Genomic DNA, 21,569 nt, shown 5'->3' with positions numbered 1-21,569 from the left:
GGAAAGACAGGTCTGGGTGCTGGCAGAAACAGGTTTCCAACATTGTTGCTCCCGCAACCTGGGACTGGGCTGACTGGTCTTTATCTTCTCTGAGGCCAGGGGCAGTCCCGGCCCACAGATGACCCACCTCTCCTGGTCTTAAGGCGAGCACTCCTCCTGGGAGAACCCAGTTCCCTTCACCTCTCTGCCTTGAGCCTCTGCAGCTCAGGAGAGGCTGGAGGGTTACTGGACCCAGGGGCAGCTTCACCTTCCCCTGACAGGGCTGGGAGAGGGGCACCTGTGCAGGCTGGGACTCCTCAGGTTCAGCTTCTGAATCAGATGCCCAGGCCATCACACTCTGGTTGTGAACAGGATCTGTTCTGGAGGCCCATTCACAACATGAGCAAAATGCAACCCGCACCTGCGTGTCTGCATGTGCGCAGGTCACGATTTGCTGCTTCTGCGCCTGCGTGTGACGTCATTTTGCGTGTCTGTGCATGCGTAAGCGGCAAAACCCAGAAGTAACCCTTTCCGGTACTTCTGGGTCGCCGCAGGACACAACCTGAAAACACGTAACCTGAAGCAAACGTAACATGAGGCATGACTGTGCGTGAATCTGGCCCTGAGCACAGGAGCAGCTGCCCCCTCCTGTAGTGTCTCCAGCTTTGCTGCCTTCGACTGCGGAGGCAGAGCCATCAGGGCCAGTAGCCATTCACAGCCTTTTCCTCCACGAATTTCTTCAATCGCTCCTCTTCTAAAGCCATCCAAGTGGGTGGCCATCCCCGCCTCCTGTGGCAATGAGTTCCACAGTTTGCGCTGCGTGAAGGACTTTCTTTTATCCATCTGAAATCTTCCAGTGTTCAGCTCCATTGCATGTCCCTGAGTTCCAGTGTCAGGAGACAGGGAGAATAACTCTTCTCCATCAACTTTCCTCACACCTGGCATACTTTTATAAACTTCTGCCATGTTGCCTCTTACTCTCCTTTTCTCCAAACTAAAAATTTCCCAAATGCTGCAACTGTTCTTCATAGGGGACTCGTGCCATCTCTGGATAATTTTGGGTGCCCTTTTCTAAACGCTTTCCCTTTTATATATATACATTTGTATTGATTTTTTTTAACATATCATTCCAACAGTCATATAACATGACTTTTCATCTTATACAATGTTTTAGATTTCCATCAACACCTCTGATGATTTTTCGTTCTTTATCACTTATTCCGCTTTTCTTAATTTCACCATTACTCTTAATTGTCCTTAACCACCATAATAATTCTCCTCATAGACTTTCTTGCAATGTTGCGAATAATCCTCCTTACAAAACTTCTTGCAGTCCTACTAGCGTAATCTGTTCATTACAATTACTTTTCAAATAGTTCGTATACAGTGGTGCCTCGCAAGACGAAATTAATTCGTTCCGCAAGTCTTTTCGTCTTGCGAGTTTTTCGTCTTGCGAAGCACGGTTTCCCATAGGAATGCATTGAAAATCAATCAATGCGTTCCTATGGAAACCACCTTCAGACCAGGTTTGGGGACAGTCTGTCCCCCGACCTCTTCTGAAGGCCGACGTGGGGGGGCGAAAGTCTTTGCTTCCCCCCCCTTCCCGGGACAGCGGAGACTTCTCCGCTGTCCGGGGCGATCTTAAAATGCTGGGGCGGCAGCGCTGCCGCCCGCCAGCATTTTAAAATCCCCCGGGAAGGCAGGCAGGGGGGACAAAGACTTTTGCCCCCCACCCGCCTTCAGAAGAGGTCCAGAGGGCTCTCCAAGCTGCGGATAGCAGCCTGCTGCCCCGCGCGAGGGGCGCTCTTAAGAAGAGCGCCCCTCGCGCGGCGCAGACATTCGCAGCTTGGGGAACCCTGCAGGACTTCCCCGCAGGGCTCTCCAAGCTGCGGATAGCAGCCTGCTGCCCCACGTGAGGGGCGCTCTTAAGAAGAGCGCCCCTCGCGCGGCGCAGACATTCGCCGCTTGGGGAACCCTGCAGGACTTCCCCGCAGGGCTCTCCAAGCGGCGAATGTCGGCCTGTCCTGAAGGCTTGCGGTGGGAGGAGGGCTTTCCACCCCACTGCCAACATTCAGAATGCTGTTCTGAATGTGGCGGTGGGGAGGAAAAACCCTCCTCCCACCGCAAGCCCCGGGAACAGAGGAGAAGCGCTGCGCACCTTCCCCTCTGTTCCCGGACCTGTCCTGAAGGCTTGCAGTGGGAGGAGGGCTTTCCTCCCCACCGCCAACATTCAGAATGCTGTTCTGAATGTTGGCGGTGGGGAGGAAAAACCCTCCTCCCACCGCAAGCCCCGGGAACAGAGGAGAAGCCCTTCGCGCATTCCCCTCTGTTCCCGGACCTCCCACCGCAAGCCTTAGGACAGGTCCGGGAACAGAGGAGAAGGCGCGCTGCGCTTCCCCACTGTCCCCGGAGATTTCCCTATGGGCTTTCGTCTTGCGAAGCAAGCCCATAGGGAAATTCGTCTTGCGAAGCCGCTAAAAAATCGGAAAACCCTTTCGTCTTGCGGGTTTTTCGTTTAGCGAGGCATTCGTCTTGCGGGGCACCACTGTATTTACTCCAGTCCTCTAAGAATCTCTGATCCCGCAGGCTTCGAATCCTTCTGGTTAATTTCTAAACCCTTTTCCAACTGTAGCCCAGTTGTAGAGCTCCTGCTTCACATCCAGAAGGAGGTCTGTTTTATTCTGTTACAGGGGATGTGTTCTAATTTTAATATGTAAGCTTTATTTGACACCACCACCATTGAAGAGGGGGAATGATGGGAGCCACGGGAAGCTGGACACAACATGAGTTCCCCAGGCACCTGGGGGCCATGGGAGCCGGACGCAGCATGAGTTCCCTTGGCACCTGGGGGCCACAGGAGCTGGACGCAGCATGAGTTTCCCTGGCACCCAGGGGGCCATGGGAGCTGAACATCCCTTGGTGCCAGAGGAACTCACACAGGTGGCACTTGGTGTCCCAGAGATAGATTGCTTTCAAGTGGGACAGGGAACCTAGAATCCTCAGACATCGTAAGACCACAGCCCCCACTTTTTGACACCACCCACATTGAGGAGGAGGAATGATGGGAGCCATGGAAGCCAGATGCGGCATGAGTTCCCTTGGCACCCGGGGGCCACGGGAACTGAACATTCCTTGGTGGCAGAGGAACTCAGACAGGTGGCACCTGGTGTCCCAGAGACAGATTGCTTTCAAGTGGGACAGGGAACCTAGAATCCTCAGACATCGTAAGACCACAGCCCTCTTCATCCCTGACCATTGGTCATGCTGGCTTGGAGCGGGTGCTGACGGGAGCCAGAATCCAACCCATCTGGAGCGTGACAAGGTCTCCAGTCCCAGCCTTAATGAAGCCGCTTGATTCTCCCTTCCCTTGGGAAACATACACAAGGACCAAATAAATTAGACATAAATCAGAGAAAGCTGGGAGCAGCTAAATCCGATTAAATTGACAACTATGTTGAGGAATCAGAAAAGGTATTTAGAAGTGCTAAATAAACGGAGCTTAGGAGCCATGTATGTCGGGAGAGAATCAGGAATACCTGGAAACGATTTGCTGGTATAATTGATAATAGCGCTTATGTGGATTTAAAGCCGGGGGAATTTAGTGGTTAGAGTGTGAGGGAAAGTACAATAGAAGATTATCTCTATTTTATTTTAGGGAGGTAGGGAGATTCTGTATGTCTGTTTTATATTGCTGAATTGTATGTTTAATACTGATTAAATAAAATTATATGGGTTGCAACTGACGTTAGCCCTGATCGGAGGAGTCCAAGGGAAATTAATGGGCCTGAGTAACTTAGGGCCATTCGTTGCAGAGGGTCTACTCTGAGTAGATTTGATACAAGCCTAATTTTTCTTTAAAAAGGAAGAAAGAAAGCTTACCTGCTATAATTAAAAGCTACAATAATTACCCTCTAGCATTTTTATGTTTCGTAATATCAGTTAGCTAATTTTTTTTTGGTGTGTAATTAACATAAACATCAAATCCATCAAGGATTAAATTGATTGTTTTTATTGTACTAATAAAGTTAGCGCTTTCCAAAGGAGAAAAGGGTTCCCCCCCCCAAAGAAAAACCCCCAGCAGAACGGCACTTAGAAAGGGGCTTCTAATATTTGGCATGCTTCAAGAGGTCCAACCCCTGGGGGAAGGAGACAGTGCTGCGGTCCACCTGCAAATATCATTTTACTCCTACGAACCATGTTGGCTGAAAAGTGGTACCCACAGAAACACATTTCCTTCGCTGGAGCCTTTTAAGTAGAGATCGGATGGCCACCTGCCAGGGATTCTTTAGCTGTGATTCCTGCATTGCCGGGGGTTGGACTGGATGACCTTTGGGGGCCCCTTCCAGCTCTACAGCTCTATGATTCTGTGTCATCATTTAGCCAATGACATCCAGCACCCAAGCAGGGCAAATCCTGCACCAATACAATTCCTCGTCCTACAGCCTGGCTCAATTTTGTGAACTTCTTTGTGCATGGGGCATCAATAAAGTGCCCTGAAAAAATAACAATAAGAATAACAATAACAATAACAATAACAATAACAATAACAATAACAATAATAATAAATTTATTTATACCCCACCCTCCCCAGCCAAGACCGGGCTCAGGGTGGCTAACACCCAATATAAAAACAAATTGATTGAAATACAACTTTAAAACAAGATTAGGTAAAGGTAAAGGGACCTCTGACCATTAGGTCCAGTCGTGGCCGACTCTGGGGTTGCGGCACTCATCTTGCTTTACTGGCCGAGGGAGCCGGCGTACAGCTTCCGGGTCATGTGGCCAGCATGACTAAGCCGCTTCTGGCGAAGCAGAGCTGCGCACGGAAATGCCGTTTACCTTCCCGCCGGAGCAGTACCTATTTATCTACTTGCACTTTGACGTGCTTTCGAACTGCTAGGTTGGCAGGAGCAGGGACTGAGCAACGGGAGCTCACCCCGGCGCGGGGATTCGAACCACCAACCTTCTGATCGGCAAGTCCTAGGCTCTGTGGTTTAACCCACAGCGCCACCCGCATCCCCAAAAACAAGATTAAGATACATTAAAATACAGCCTCATTTCAATGGAAACTCAAATCAAAAACTTTTTGGGGGATGAAAACGTCAAGTCTTCACCAAGGCTAACTATCCAGACTGGTCCTACGTGGGCCAGAAAATAAGCTAGGGAAGTCCCCAAATAGGAGTTCCGCCACAGAAGGAGAAAGGAAAAAGGAAAGAGGGGAAGGGGATCAAGTTGATTCCAAGCCAAAGGCCAGGCGGAACAACTCTGTCTTACAGGCCCTGCGGAAAGAAATCAGATCCCGCAGGGCCCTGGTCTCATGAGGCAGAGCGTTCCACCAGGACGGGGCCAGTGTTGAAAAGGCCCTGGCTCTAGTTGAGGCTAATCTGACTAAAACTACATTTCCCAGAGTCCCCAGCATTTTGCAGGCTGCTGTTTCAGCACTCCAGATGCCAGGGTGGGCAAGAGACCTTGTACTGGGCTGTCACTCTGGCAGAGAATCTGCTTGGCATGCAGCAGGTCCAAGGTTCAAACCCCAATGGCATCACCAGTAGGGCTGGGGGGGGGGACTATGCCACCTGAAACCTTGAAGAGCCGTTGCTGCCAGTCAGTGCGGCCAGTTCTGGGCTAGATGGACCAGTGGCCTGTCTCCATATAATGCAGAGCTTCCTGTGTTTCTATTCCATTCAGCCCTTTTTTCAAAATCATGAGGACTAGAATCTTACATGATGTTCACGGAAAGGTTCATAGCTCAGTGGCAGAATGCCAGCTTTTGATGCAGAAGGTCTGTTCAATCCTCAGAAGCATCTCCAGGCAGGCCTGGGAAATGCTGAAACCCCAGAGAGGTGCTGCCAGTCCGTGCAGGCAATACTGAACCAGATGAACCAGGCACCTTCTTACATTCCTGTGCTCCAAGGAAGCCTCAGTTGCAGCCACCAGCCGTCTTTTGGGAAGGGCGATTTCACTATCGGCCAAGCCTGAATCCATCTCCAGGCACTACACTTTGGAACTCCCTGCCTATGGACGCCAGGCAGACACTTTCTCTGCCCTCTTTTCAGAGCCTGCTGAAAATGTTTTCGTTTAGTCGAGCCTGCCCATATGTTTAGAAAGCTGGTGAGAGTTTATTTCTTGTTATGTTAACTCTTTGCAAGTCTTAAATTGCCATTAATTCTCCTTGCCGGTAACTTTCTAGTTTTTCTCTCTTTCGTAAACTGCTCTTGAGTCTTTTTAAAAAAAAATTTAAAAGCAATCAAGCGATGTCTAAGTTATAGGAAACAAATAATCAATACAAGTTAAACCTCCCTCCTGGACTCCAGGATTTTTGCTGCAACTTAACTCGGACCAAGGGGGGGTGCGGGGGACTGCGTCTCGCTTGGCCTAGTTTGCTGCAACAGACCGGCTGCCAAGGCGGTTGCTCGGTGCCCGGTGTGTTCTGCTTGCCAGGCCTGGTTGGTACAAACGCAGGAGGAAAAAATAATAACCCAGCCCCCAGAGCAGGAGTGGAGATGTTAACAGATGGAGCCGCTGGACCACAGGGAGGAGAGTTGACAGGCCAAAAGGCGCAGGTGGAGAGAGAGGAGGGCCCTAATCCATCATCTCATCCAGGCAGTTCCTTGGGGTATCGCCCACCTGCCTGTCTCCGAGACTTGGTGATGCTTTTGCTGCACCAGCAAGTCTGGGATCCACAGCTCTGGGCTGTTTGCTTCTGTCTGGTCCAGGGAACATCTGAAGAGCCTTGCGCAGGATCAAGCCAAAGGCTGGTCTGACCCAGCAAACCTGTTGTGCCAAAGCAGCCAACCCAATGCCCTGATGGGAAGCCCACTGGGTAGGGATGTGGTGGGGAGAAATTCAGTTTGGAGTGCATCTTAATGCACTACACAAGCTGGAACGCAGCAATCCTTTCAGAATTCGCACTCTGAACTTTGCAATTCAGCTCCTCAGTCAAAAAAACGCGTAGTGAAATGAATATAAACTGGAGGTTTTTAAACAGAGGTGGGATGGCCACCTGTCAGGGATTCTTTTAGCTGTGATTCCTGCATTGAGAGGGGGGTTGGGATAGATGACCACTGGGGGGCCCTTCCAACAGTACAATTCAACAGTACAAAAAGGTTGCTGACCCCTGGCTTAAGTCACAGAACCACGAGGGTCATCTAGTCCAACCCCCTGCAATGGAGGAATCCTTTACCCAACTTGAGGCTCAAAGCCACAAATCTGAAATTAAGAGTCTCATGCTCCTCCATGAGGACTGGAACCTTCTTTTATTTTCAGGGGCAGCACTACAGCTCAGTGGTATAGAGCTTTGCATGCAGAATCTTCCAGGTCCAGACCCCCAGGAGGGGCCTGAAACCCCAGAGAACTTCTGCCTGTCCGTGTACAAAGTACTGTGCCAGCTGGGCCCACAGCCCAGCTCCATGTAAACAGCTTCCTCTCTCGTTACTGAGTGGCGTCCAAGTTGGGACTCTGGACTTTGGCCCTGCCCCTTGGCTCAGCTCCCCACAGCCAGCAGCAAAGCCCAGTCGGGGAGAAAGATCGGCCATGGCTACCCCAGAGACAGCTGCGCCCAACCGCTTCTACGATGCCATCGTGGTGGGAGCAGGGATCCAGGGCACGTTCGCTGCCTACCACTTGGCCAAGAGGGGGCAGAAGACCCTCTTGCTGGAGCAGGTATGCCCCTTTGCAAACACCCACCCACAAACCCCTCCGAAAATGCTGCTACCGTCCCAAAGACCAGGGGGGGGGATGGAGGCATTTGATCCCACACGGGCAGCCCACCCCCCATTGCACAATACCAGGCACTCAGGAAGCTGCCCTAAGCCAGTTCAAACCACCAGTCCATTTGGCTCAGTATTGTTCACACTGGCCGGCAGCAGCGACTCTCTTCTCAATGGAAACTTTCTCTGATTTATGTCTTAATTTATTTGGTCCTTGTGTATGTTTCCCAGGGGAAGAGAGAATCAAGCGGCTTCATTAAGGCTGGGACTGGAGACCGTGTCACACTCCAGATGGGGTTGGATTCTGGCTCCCGTCAGCACCCGCTCCCAGCCAGCATGACCAATGGTCAGGGATGAAGAGGGCTGGGGTCTTACAATGTCTGAGGATTCTAGGTTCCCTGTCCCACTTGAAAGCAAACTGTCTCTGGGACACCAGGTGCCACCTGTCTGAGTTCCTCTGCCACCAAGGAATGTTCAGTTCCCGTGGCCCCCAGGTGCCAAGGGAACTCATGCCGCATCCGGCTTCCATGGCTCCCATCATTCCTCCTCCTCAATGTGGGTGGTGTCAAAAAGTGGGGGGGGGGGAGAAAATATTTTTTTCAGAGTCCTCACTTGCTGCTTCAGTGCATCCCCACACCGGTTTATATATTTTATAACTTTAGCATCCCACCTTTGTAAATAAAAAGTCCTTCAGGCCAGCATACCTATTAACATGAGAGTACATCAGCTGTAGGAGACGCGGGTGGCGCTGTGGGTTAAACCACGGAGCCTAGGACTTGCCAATCAGAAGGTTGGCAGTTCGAATCCCCGCGACACGGTGAGCTCCTGTTGCTCAGTCCCTGCTCCTGTTGATTTGAGTTTCCACTGAAATAAGGCTGTATTTTAATGTATTTTAATCTTGTTTTTGGGGATGCGAGTGGCGCTGTGGGTTAAACCACAGAGCCTAGGACTTGCCGATCAGAAGGTTGGTGGTTCAAATCCCCACGACGGGGTGAGCTCCCATTGCTCAGTCCCTGCTCCTGCCATCCTAGCAGTTTGAAAGCACGTCAAAGTGCAAGTAGATAAATAGGTACCGCTCCGGCGGGAAGGTAAACGGCATTTCCGCGTGCTGCTCTGGTTCGCCAGAAGCAGCTTAGTCATGCTGGCCACGTGACCCGGAAGCTGTACGCTGGCTCCCTCGGCCAGTAAGGTGAGATGAGTGCCACAACCCCAGAGTCGGTCACGACTGGACCTAATGGTCAGGGGTCCCTTTACCTTTACCTTACATCAGCTGTAACAGAATAAAACAGATCCCCTTCTGCTGGAACGCCGGAAGCTGCTATCTACTGGGTCAGACGATTGGGGTTTCAGGCTGCCTCCTTCTCTTTCTCTTGCCCTACAAGTTCCCCCTGCCCCACACCCGAGGAAGCTCCCATGGACAGAGCCGAATCATCCGCACCGCCTACCCCCAGGACTATTACACGGCCATGTTGGGAGAGGCCTATCGCCTCTGGGCAGAGCTTGAGGAAGAGGCAGGCACCAAACTCCACAGGTGAGGAGCCTCCGGGCAGAAATGGGGGGGGGGAACGCTGGGGGGGGTGCTTTTGTGAGGAGGGGAAGCGGGGTCCGTCTGTGGTTGTGCTTCAGGCGTATTGGAAATGGTATATAATGTATATGAACATATGTCTTTGTTTGTGTATTCATAGAATTGTGGGACCTCCAGGGGTCATCCATTCCAACCCCCTGCAATGCAGGAATCACAGCAGAGTGATAAGCTGGTTCAGGGATAGGCAAAGTTGGCCCTCCAGATATTTTGGGACTACAGCTCCCATCATCCCTGACCACTGGTCCTGTTGGCTATGGATGATAGGAGTTGTAGTCCCAAAACATCTGGAGGGCCGAGTTTGCCTGTGCCTGAGCTGGTTCCTCACAAGCATCGCTGAAGGAGCAGGCAGGGCCTTTAAACTGTGCATGTGGGCATTCCTGGGCGTAGCTAAATTCCTGCATCCAGCAAGTGTTAAAAGCTAATCAAGTCAGGCCATTTCATTAAGAGATGGGACATTAAGAGAGCAAAGGAGAGGGGGCTCTGTGCCAGATGCCAAATTGGGGGGGGGGTCTCCCAGTTTGCAGTTAGTTAGAAGGACAAAAACCAGAGAGTTGAGTTGACAGTAAAGCAGCCAGCTGAAAAACTGGAGAGGCAGAGCATGAGGTTTTATTTGAATCCACGGTCTGGTTCACAGGTGATCAAAGTCCCGACAGGGGATGTCGGGACCGGGGGCAAGATGGCGGGGTGGGAGCAGGAACAGGGGTCCAGAAGCCAGGAGTCAAGAAGCCAAGGGTCTGAGGGTCAGGAAGCAAGGAGGCCCGAAGTCAAGGGTCTAAGGACCAAGAAGCAGGGGATCAAGAAGCCGAGATTCAAGGATCAGGATGCAAGAAGCCAAACGCAGCAAGGCAGGGAACGTGTTGCTGTGGCAAAGAGCCGAAGGGAAATGCTGACCTTATATCCCTTCCCAGCTCTTGCCACCAGGTGCTGTGAGTTACCAATCGGCCTCACCTGTGTGGCCACACCTTGCCTCTTCAGAACAAACTTAGGAAGGCCCCTGTCCTGCAAAGTCCTACTGGTCACAGGGCCTGGCTCCTGCATGCACATACCTGTCAGCTGTGGCTGTGGGAGAAGCGAGACCCTTTGGGGGTGTTCATGCTGCGAACCCCTCCATCGCAGGCTCAGGTTGTGCCAATGAACCATATATCCTAAAGACACCACAGGCTCCGCTGTGCCGCATTCCCAAAAGGAATCACAAACCCTGGAACCCCCGAAATCTCACACTGCTCAGAGATTGGATGGTGTGCAATATTCTACATTATTTTTTATATGGAACTGTTTCAACTCTCTACACATACGGCATTTTCCTTGTTGATTCCAAATATGCAATTGCTGGATACGCTTTTTTTTTATAGCACTGTCAAAGGTCCTTGTTGGAAGTGATTCATCAGCAAAATAGGTCGGAACAGAGGACTCTGCCTTGCTCTTAAGTCCTCATGATAAATGGTCAAAATGGGAACCTAGGAATCTGTTTCCTAGCGAGTCAGACCCCTGGGTCCATCTCACTCAGGACACTCTACTAACTACGCTGACTGGAAGGGGGTTTCTGGCAGGGGGTCTCTCCCCAAGCCCAAAAGTACCACTGCCTTTCACCTTAAAACAACGCAAGGTTCTAGTCCTCATGACTCTCTGTGACTTAACTTGAGAGTTGCCTTATACTGAGACAGCACATTGGTCCTTCTAGTTCAGTATTGGCAGCACTGACTGGCAGCAGCTCTCCAGGAATTCGGGCAGCGGGGTCTTCCCTAGATCTACCTGGAGACGCCATGGGGGATTGAAGCAGGGACTTCTGCATGCAAAGCAGATGTTCTGCCACTGCCTCTCTCCAAAAGTAGCATATTTTCTCCCCCACCCACCCAGACCTGACTCTAGATCCCTCTTCCCCCCTCCTCCTGCCCCCCTCGACACGCTCCCTGCCCCATTGAGAGCCAAGACAGATTCCCCCTGTAATTTATGTGACTCTATAAAGGAAGCGCCATTAAGGAAATGCACGTCTAAATGATTTTTCATTTCGCCAGGGTCAGACGTAATAGACCCATCCATCTTGTTAGCGACAAGCCCAGGGAAAGGCTGGCACCGTCTCCCTGACGTCAGCTCTGTTTGTAAGGACTGGCTGGCAACGCCTCTCTAGGAAGCTGCCTCCATGAGCGGTTTCAGGGCGTTGGTTCACCTTGGCCAGTGTTGCCTCTTCTGACCGGCAGCAACTGCAGGGACAGAACCTTTCGCATTGTGTTTTGATGCAGGAGCAGGGAACCTCTGGGCCCAGGGGGGAAATGCACCCCCCCAGACCTCTGTATCCTGACCTCAGGCCACTCTCCAGGCCGCATTGCTCCTCAACAGCCTTGGTGGGTCACCTCAGATGATCTTCAGCTCTTGATTCTATGCTGAATCAAGAGAAGTCTAGTGTCCAGATTGAAGGAAGGCAGAATGTTGCTCTATTCTGCATGGTCAGGCCACCCCTTGAGTCCTGTGTCCAGTTCTGGGCACCACAATTTAAGAAGGATGTCGACAAGCAGGAGGAGGGCGACCAAGATGATCAAGAGTCTGGAACCCAAGCCTGATGAGGAACAGTTGAAGGAACTGGGTATGTTTAGCCTGGAAAAGAGGAGACTGAGAAGGAATGTGAGAGCTATCTTCAAATATCTGAAGGGCTGTTCCATGGGAGATGGAGCAAGTTTCTACTGCTCCAGAGGGTAAGACCCAAACTAATGGACTCCAATGTCAACATCCCAACTAAACATTAGAAAGAACTTTCTGACGGTAAGAGGTGTTTGGCCACCCTGGATGGCCACCTGCCAGGGATTCCTGCATTGCTGGGGGTTGGTCTAGATGGCCCTTGGGGTTCCTTTTCAACTCCCCAATTATATGATCCTAACCCCATAAGCTTCTTCCCCCCACCCGCCAAAAACCGGGCTTCTCCAAGGTCACTCCAGCAGCCTCAACTGCAAACCCATCCTCTCTCCTTACAGGCAGACACCAATGTTGGTTCTGGGGCGCAAGGACAACCCTGCGTTTCAAAGGTTCTGGGATGCCATGCAGCGCAACCACATCCCCAGCGAAGCACTAACAGCAGAGAGCTTGGCCCAAAGATTCCCAGGAATCCACCTGTGTGGCGGAGAGGTGGCAGTGTGTGATCACACCGCCGGGATCTTGTTTGCTGACAAGGCGGTAAAAGCTGGACAGGTAACAAGGGTGTGAAAAGAGAGAGAGAGAGAGAGAGAGAGAGAGAGAGAGAGAGAGAATTCACAGTGGCGTAGCGTGGGTTGTCAGCACCCGGGGCAAGGCAAGTAATTTGCGTCCCCTAACCCGTGGATTTGCACCCCCTAACCCGTGGATTTGCACCCCCTAAACTGTGGATTTCCCTAACCCCCAGATGTTGCGCCCGGTGTGGCCGGCCCCCCCTGCACCCCCCAAGCTACGCCACTGAGAATTCATTCCAATTCTTTTTCTTTTCACTCTTGCCTCTCACACTCTCCCTTTGCTCCCTCATCAGCAGAACTCTTGACTGTAAGCTCCTTGCAGGCAGCGGCCTGTCTTCTTTACTTACACCAAAGCCAGAGGTGGAAAACCTTTTCTTTTCTTTCTTTTCTTTTATACATTTTTATTGGTTTTTTAACATTTTAATTCCAACATTCATACAACACAACTTCTCATCTTATACAATATTTTAGGACTTCCGTCAACACCTCTGATGATTTTCCGTTCTTTCTCACTTATTATGCATTTTTAAATTTCCTATGGCCTTTAATTATCCTTAACTTATAATTCTCCTCATTAACTTTTTTGCAATATTTCAAATAATACACCTTACAAAACTTCTTGCAAGGTGGAAAATCTTTTCTTTGGGGTAAAAAAGGTAAAGGCACCCCTGACCATGAGGTCCAGTCGTGGCCGACTCTGGGGTTGCGGCGCTCATCTCGCTTTACTGGCCGAGGGAGCCGGTGTACAGCTTCCGGGTCATGTGGCCAGCAGGACTAAGCCACTTCTGGTGAACCAGAGCAGCGCACAAAAACGCCGTTTACCTTCCCGCCAGAGCGGTACCCATTTATCTACTTGCACTTTGAGGTGCTTTTGAACTGCTAGGTTGGCAGGAGCTGGGACCGAACAACGGGAGCTCACCCCATGATGGGGATTCGAACCACCGACCTTCTAATCAGCAAGTCCTAGGCTCTGTGGTTTAACCCACAGCGCCACCCGTGTCCCTAGCAATCCGCATTCTTTTGGGTGGCGGGGGGCAAAGGCCATGCAACCTCATTGGGCAGGGTCAGAGACACAGTCACACACTCTTAGCTAATGACGGGAAGGGGCAGAGCCTGACCCAAATATCTCCCCCACAAAAAATGACCACTTTCCCCACTTTCCCCTCTAGGACCAGTTCCAACGCTATGGAGGGACCATCCGTGACGGAGAGAAGGTCCACGGGATCCTTCCTGGGACCGTGATCAAAGTGACCACCAGCCAAGGGGAGTATCGTGCCAAACACCTCATAGTGACCGCAGGAGCCTGGGCCAACCGCCTCCTGGCCCCGTTGGGGCTGCAACTGCCTCTCCAGGTAAGCGGCAGACCCCTGACATGTCGCGCCCCCCCCCAAGCCGGCCAGAAGGAAGGCAGATGGCACAGAAGAAGCCCCATTTTTATGTTGTGGTTCTCTCCTCCCTCCAGCCTCTGCGTATCGCTGTCTGCTACTGGAGGGCAAAAGCTGGGAGCCCCCCAGGACTCCTGGAGAAGCTGCCTTGCTTCCTCGGGATCAATCTGAACGGGGAGAAGCGAGATCTCTATGGGCTGCCGGCTGGCGAGTACCCGGGTCTTGTCAAGGTGAGAGGAAGGGGCCGGGTGGCAGTGGGGAAGGACACAAAGGCAGTCGGAAGAGACTTCCCAATTCTCCACATTTTCGCATCAGTTTTTCGTGCATTTGCTTCTAAATTTTGGCGTTTCCGTGCAGATTTCTCTCATGCACACTCTAGCAGATTATTGTCTTATTAATTATTTAATTAATATACCATCCGAAGATATCCGAGCAGTTCACAAAATAGCATGCGTCCCTCAGTTGATGCTCCTTGACTGGAAAACTCATGGGTAGGCAAACTAGAGCCCAGGGGCTGGATCCGGCCCAATCGCCTTCTCAATCTGGCCCGCAGATGGTCTGGAAATCAGTGTGTTTTTACATGAGTAGAATGTGTCCTTTTATTTAAAATGCATCTCTGGGTTATTTGTGGGGTGTAGGAATTCATTCATTCCCCCCCAAAAAATATAGTCCGGCCCCCCAGAAGGTCTGAGGGACAGTGGACCGGCCCCCTGCTGAAAAAGTTTGCTGACCCCTGGGAAAACTGCACTGCAAAACTCAAGTGTGGATTTCGAGGGATGGCTGCTGTTTCCATAGAATCTAAGAGCTGTAGAGTTTGAAGAGACCCCCATGGCCATCTAGTCCAACCCCAGGAATCTCAGCTAAACAAGGCCTGACAGATGGTGATCTGGCCTCCGTTTAAAACCTTTCAAGGAAGGAGAGCAAGCCCTTATCCCAGCTAGTCCGTTCCACTGTCAAACAGCTCTTGCCATCAGAAAGTTCTTCCTAATGTTTAATGGCTCTAAGGTATTTTTTCTACAATCAAGCAGTATATAAATTGTATGAAATAAGTTAAATCAATGCCGGAAACTCGTTTCCTGCAATATGAATTAATTGGTTTGGGTTCTGGAGCAGCAGAGAGGAAGGTCTGGGAAGTGTGAATTAGGAAAGTTCTCCTTTCAATGCAAACTGGATTGAATTTCTGCCCCAGCTCAGTCTTACCTCTATAGTCTTACCTCTTAAAACGAGACACCATGGGCTGACTCGCCATCTAGCTAAGGGCTGCCCACACTGACTGGCAGCAGCTCTCCAGGACTCCAGGTAGGGTCTTCTTCGGCCCTAACTGGAGATGCCTGGAATTCAACCTGTCACCTCCTGACTGCTGCCCTGTGGATCTGCAGCCTGGCTCTCCCCCTGCCTTCCACAGGTCTGCTACCATTATGGCACCCCCGTGGACCCCGACCATCCCGACCAGCCAGGCTGTTCTGCTCCTGACCTCCGCATCCTACAGGATTTTGTGAGCAAGTATCTGCCAGGTCTTGAACCCGAGCCAGCTGTTCAGGAGCGTTGCATGTATACGGTAAGTACCATCAAAAGCTCTGCCACCCACCAACAGCCCATTCAATGACCAAGGAGGTTATTCATTTAGTTATAAAAAATATGTGTATGCCCTGCGTGATTAAAAAGCAAAACAAAGCAGTTTGCAGAAATGAAAATATAAAACCATGCAAGATCGGGCATTAAAATTGTTAAAAGCAGACCTCAATTAACCACTGTGAAAGGATATGTTGTTAATCGTCTGCATAGGCCTGGTGGTTTGCAGCAGGCATTTAAAAGTTGGCAAGGAAGTGCCTGCTGAATTTCCAGTGGCAGAGAGTTCCGCAGGACTGTACCAACACCAATAAAGGCTCGGTTTCTCATTGTGGTCAACCGAGCCTCACCAACTCCATGGATGACCAACGACGTTCCTGCAGGGATCAAATTGGGATAAAAGGGTTCAGGAGGTCCCTGAGTTGTCTTGGACTTAAATTGATCAGGGCTTTATAAATTAATGCAATAACCCCAAAACCTGATTGGTAGTAGATGGGCAGCCAGTGCCGCTGCTTTAGCAAGGGTCCACATGTCCTCCTTCTATCAACTCCCCTCCCTCCTCAAGCATCTTTGAGTGGTATTTCCTGAACATGGTGGAGGAGACTGTAGACGTTTCTAGAGAGACGCTTCTCACACTGGTGTGTTAAAAAAAAGAGAGGTGTTGCAATGGAGGGAGGCTTCACCTGTTGGATTTCTGCCCATGGTGCCACTGTTAAAAACAATCAAGATAAGCGGACATTTCTCTCTCTCTCTCTCCCATCATTCTCGGATCGCTGTATGAAAATTGATTGGCAGGAGGCTCATTCCGGACCGATGATGGAAGCACTTCTTCAAATGATGTATAATTAAACTCACAGTCCTCACTTCAGAGTGATTGCCAGAGGCCCAGAGAGCTTTTCAAAATGGAAACAGACAAAAAAAAAACAACCCCACAAAAGCGAGGGCTATCAGGAGCTATTATCCCCCCTTGAGAGATGGAGCCTCCATAGTCAAGGGGCAGTCTACCTTGGAGTGGCGGGCGCTGGGACAAAGCAATCCATCATGCCTGGACCATTAAGTGTCCCGGAGGGATCTGGATTAGACGATACCAGCCGCAGAGCAATCCTTATGTTGGCTGGAGTTTTGCCAGGAACAGAAATGGGGGCAATCCAATTAAGTTTGGTAGGGGGTCATTATTCACAGAAGCTGGGAGACCAGGGAGGGAGAGACTGCAGTGAGAAGCTGAGGATCCAGTCTAAAACTCCAGCTAGACTAGACAAAGCAGGCTGGGATGGGGGAGACACGAGAAGCAGGGTTGCCAACTTTCCCCTCTGGCTCTGCTCCAAAGCATGTAGCAAGCAGCAGCCTGACACATAGGAAATTCAAACAGATAGGAGCTTTTTTCTAGCCCAGAAAGATGTGATGAGCAAAGCTTCTCTCTCCCATTTCTGCAGTTAAAGGCGGAGGAGCAGAGCCACTTTTCCGCTCCTAAAAAGTTGGCAACCTGATCTGGAGTGGAGGCAGATGGGGAGAAGGACCCAGGGCTGGAAAGAGCAGATGGAGAAGGTTGGAGAGGCAGCATATTTTGGCAAGGAGGTTCCCCTATGCCTTTGAGACCCCCCCCCAAAAAAAGTACCCCTGCCAAAATCTTGTGCACCGCGCACATGGTCACCATGTCTGGGACTGATGGCTGCACTTTCCACCAGCTAATTCAGCAAATCAAAGAGATTTGAGAGCTCCCAGCAATGGAAGGTTTATGTATGTATGGGTGGTGCAGTGGGTTAACCACAGAGCCTAGGACTTGCCAATCAGAAGGTCGGCAGTTCGAATCTCCGTGACAGGGTGAGCTCCCGTTGCTCGGTCCCTGCTTCTGCCAACCTAGCAGTTCGAAAGCACGTCAAGGTAAGGTAAACGGGAAGGTAAACGGCATTTCCATGCGCTGCTGTGGTTCGCCAGAAGCGGCTTAGTCCTGCTGGCCACATGACTCGGAAGCTGTACGCCGGCTCCTTCGGCCAGTAAAGTGAGATGAGCGCCACAACCCCAGAGTCGTCCAAGACTGTACCTAATGTTCAGGGGTCCCTTCACCGTATGTATGTATGTATGTATGTATGTATGTATGTATGCATGTCTTAACATAGATTGATTTTTCTTTTCTTTCTCATCACCAATGCCTCCTCAGAACACCCCAGATGAGGACTTTGTGTTAGATCGCCACCCACATTTTAGAAATATTGCCATCGGGGCAGGATTTTCAGGTAAGGAACGGAGAACGGCAAGAAGGTGCTCTTCCTGAAACTCTGGGGAGCTGCTGCCAGTCAGTGTAGACAATACTGAGCTAAATGGACCAACGGTTTGATTCAGTATAAGGCAGCTTTCTAATTTGGGACATTTTAACTTGGAGAAAAAGCAAGTAAGATGCGACAGGATAGAAGAGTTTAGAACGATGCAGGGCCTGAAGAAAGTGGACCGAGAAAAGCTGCTCTCTTTCTCTTATAACACAAGAACTCAGGGACCTCTGATGATGCTAAATGCTGAAAGATTCAGGACAGAGGAAAGGAAAGGACTTCTTTTAAACTATGGAACTCCCTGCCACAGGAGGCAGCAATGACCACCAACCTGAATGGCTTTAAAAGAGGAATGGACACTGAGGTCCAGGGCTGAGGGCCTTCTGGCTGTTCCCTCACTGCAAAAAGCCAAGTTACATGGAACCAGGCAGAGGGCCTTCTCGGTGGTGGTGCCTGCCCTGTGGAACGCCCTCCCACCAGATGTCAAAGAGAAAAATAACTACCAAACTTTTAGAAGACATCTGAAGGCAGCCCTGTTTAGGGAAGCTTTTAATGCTTAATATGTTATTATTTTAGAGTTTTGTTGGAAGCCGCCCAGAGTGGCTGGGGAAACCCAGCCAGATGGGCGGGGTATAAATAAATTATTATTATTATTATTATTATTATTATTATTATTATTATTATTACTACTACTACTACTACTATTACTATCTGCCTCCAGAGTTGGAAGCAGCAATTTCCACTGTGAGAACAGGATGCTGGGCCATGGGCCTGATCCAGTGGCCCCTTTGCATTTACCTATTTCATTTATTTATTTATCAAATTTCCATACTGCCCTTCCTCCAAAGATCACGGGGCAGTCCTGCCTGGAGACACTGTCTGGGGTTGAACCCGGCACGTTCTGCATGCAAGGCAGATGTGGAGCCCCTATCCGCAAGAAGCTGGCAAAGAGGGTTCGACGGTTTGTCTATCTTGCTTGGCGTTGTCTACACCGACGGCAGCAGCTGGCTGTCCGCATCTGTTCTCACTTCGTCTCTCTTTCACAGGTCACGGGTTCAAGTTTGCCCCTGTTGTTGGGAAGATCCTTTGCGAGCTGAGCTTGGGTGAGGAGCCCTCTTATGACCTGGTCCCGTTTCAGATCAGCCGCTTCTCACCCCAGCTTAAGGCCCCCTTGTAAACCCCCAAATTGACAGGAGGTGGGAAGAAATGGATGCCCCTTCCTCATCTTCCAGCTGAGAAATTAGAAATCTTAGGAAACCCTGGCCGGCTGTGTGTATGTGAACAACTCCTAAGAAATAATTTCTTTTTGAATGAGTGAAAGCTTGCCGCTATTTCCCCCTTTTTTCTTTAACGCAAGAGAAAATCCACAGCATTAGCAAATAATAACAAGGCTGTTGGGAAGAGTTCAGTATTTTCAGTGTAATAAAGTTTAACTCATTGGCCAGATATATGGAAAGTACTGAAGCTTTTAACTGTACGAGACAGTTTCTGTCCAAATAACATGCTTGCTTTCTGTTGAAAACAAAATTTGTGGTTTCTATTTTTGACTTTCCTTTTTTCACCTACTCCTCAGATGGGGGGGAATCCCTCACGAAGATACATGTGCTTAGACAGCATTGGAGGAGCAATTTTCAACTCCTCATTTTATTCTCCAGCTACGGTCTTTAGGGAAGAAAGATAACTGTGGGGTTGATGGATATGGGCACTTCAAGACTAACACTATTTTTAGGTGGGATTCAATCACGGAGCTGCAATTCCAGGTAGCGCAGCAAAAGTTGGGGGTGGTGGGAACTGTGCTTTGCAACGGGTGCCAGGAACTCCAGCTCCGCAAGGGGCAAGCTACAGTTCCCGGGATTCCTGGGGGGAAGTAATGTGCTTTGAATGCAGGGTTCATCCTCTTAACTTCCCCACAAACGAGTCAGAATGAATACTCAACCAACGGGTTGATGGAAACAAACGACAGCAGAAGTATCACAAAATGTAAAGGGATCTGGGGTGGTCACCAAGACCCACATCCCAACAAGACTGTCCCAAATGGGCAGGGTCTGGGATTTTGTACATGAGTAAATCTCTCCTCTTTGTGCTGTGGCATCATAAACACTGATGTGCATGTTTGACACCAGCTGTCAATCTGCAAAGAACAAGGACCACAAAGAACCCTGGAGGTTCTCTCTCATGGTACTATTCCTTGCGATGTTGACCTTGGACTTTGTCTTACATTAGTCTAACTCCATGAATGCATCGCTGTCAACTTTTCCCTTTTCTTGCGAGGAATCCTATTCGGAATAAGGGAATTTCCCTTTTAAAAAAGGGAAACGTTGACAGCTATGCATGAAAGTCCAATTTTCATCTTTTAAAAACCAGCCAAGTCATTTGTTGTTGTTTAATCGTTTAGTCGTGTCCAACTCTACGTGACCCCCTGGACCAGAGCACGCCAGGCACTCCTGTCTTCCACTGCCTCCCACAGTTTGGTCAAACTCATGCTGGTAGCTTCAAGAACACTGTCCCACCATCTCGTCCTCTGTCGTCCCCTTCTCCCTGTGCCCTCCATCTTTCCCAACATCAGGGTCTTTTCCAGGGAGTCTTCTCTTCTCATGAGGTGGCCAAAGTCTTGGAGCCTCAGCTTCACAATCTGTCCTTCCAGTGAGGACTCAGGGCTGATTTCCTTCAGAACGGAGAGGTTTGATCTTCTTGCAGTCCATGGGACTCTCAAGAGTCTCCTCCAGCACCAGAATTCAAAAGCACCCATTCTTTGGCGACCAGCCTTCTTTATGGTCCAGCTCTCACTTCCATACATCACTACTGGGAAAACCATGGCTTTAACTATACGGACCTTTGTTGGCAAGGTGATGTCTTGCATAGCTGCCAACTTTTCCCTTTTCTTGCAAGGAATCCTATTCGGAATAAGGGAATTTCCCTTAAAAAAAAGGAAAACATTGACAGCTATGCATGAATGTCCAATTTTCATCTTTTAAAAACCAGCCAAGTCACTAGTCCCTGGTTTTTAAAAGATGAAAATTGGACATTGATTGGACGGTGATGTCAAGTCAAAGATGCAGATGGGATTCTACCCAATTCCTCACAAAGAAGCCCAGGTCCCATTTGGGGGCTTCCTTTTGGGGGATATCTGGTTGGCCACTGTGAATATGGGATGCTGGACTAGATGAGCCCCCCCACTTTGGCCTGATCCTGCAGGCGCTTCATATGTTCAGCCAAACTCTCCTTATAACAGATGGACTGGTCCCTCGGCCCCAAAGTCCCTGCCACATTAGTGCCACTCACAGCCGAACAATAAACTCTTAAAAGAGAAGTCATTTCACATTCTGATTCATTTAAAAGAAAAGAAAGAAGATGGAAAGAGATGAAGCCTCGTGGGCTAAGAAGCTGCTCTCCACCCCCCACCCCCTCCACACACACACTTCGCAGAGTCAAGTGAAATGTTTTAAAGTTAAATGTGCCATTTTATTATCATCAGATAGCTTAGCTTAATAGAGGCGCATTACCAGCACGCAGACATTATGGCCCCGGGCCAGAGAGGGGGAAGCTTCTCCCCTCTCAAGTGCCTTGGCAAAATTGACTCGGCTGGGGCAGGGGGGAGCTGAGAAGTCTTAGGAAAACCGCACAATTGCTGCGCATCCTTGCACACTCGCTGCGCAATCCGGTGTGTGCTGCAGTGGCAGGTAAACAGGTTTGTGCAATGTCTAAGGATGACTCTCTGTCTCTCTTACACACACACAAACACACACTCCCTCCTGATTTAGAAGGCGATTGGGCCGGATCTGGCCCCCAGGCCTTAGTTTGCCTACCCATAGGTTAGACCAGGGGTAGGCAAACTAAGGCCTGGGGGCCAGATCCGGCCCAATCGCCTTCTAAATTCAGCC

General features: G+C 50.1%; 1 protein-coding gene across 1 annotated transcript; it reads left to right on the top strand.

Moving 5' to 3' along the window:
• The first annotated feature begins 7,467 nt into the window (after window positions 1–7,467).
• On the top strand, window positions 7,468–19,215 carry PIPOX (pipecolic acid and sarcosine oxidase). Its single transcript, XM_083715244.1, has 8 exons — window positions 7,468–7,641; window positions 9,071–9,219; window positions 12,240–12,453; window positions 13,640–13,822; window positions 13,933–14,085; window positions 15,261–15,413; window positions 17,583–17,658; window positions 18,735–19,215. Exons 1-8 carry the CDS (start codon window positions 7,513–7,515, stop codon window positions 18,863–18,865), a joined length of 1,188 nt encoding a protein of 395 aa, XP_083571370.1. The 5' UTR covers window positions 7,468–7,512; the 3' UTR covers window positions 18,866–19,215.
• Window positions 19,216–21,569: the final 2,354 nt, after the last annotated feature.

Source organism: Podarcis gaigeae (assembly GCF_964106915.1).
Source record: "Podarcis gaigeae genome assembly, chromosome: 15".
Classification (NCBI taxonomy): domain Eukaryota; kingdom Metazoa; phylum Chordata; class Lepidosauria; order Squamata; family Lacertidae; genus Podarcis; species Podarcis gaigeae.
The sequence above is the reverse complement of the archived record's forward strand: the minus strand, read 5'-3'. Positions and strand labels throughout refer to the sequence as shown.

Coding starts and splice junctions, on each gene's coding strand:
- PIPOX (XM_083715244.1), top strand. CDS start 7,513: ATGGCTACCCCAGAGACAGCTGCGCCCAACCGCTTCTACGATGCCATC. Junction 12,454..13,639: donor AGGCGGTAAAAGCTGGACAG/GTAACAAGGGTG, acceptor TTTCCCCTCTAG/GACCAGTTCCAACGCTATGG. Junction 15,414..17,582: donor AGGAGCGTTGCATGTATACG/GTAAGTACCATC, acceptor ATGCCTCCTCAG/AACACCCCAGATGAGGACTT.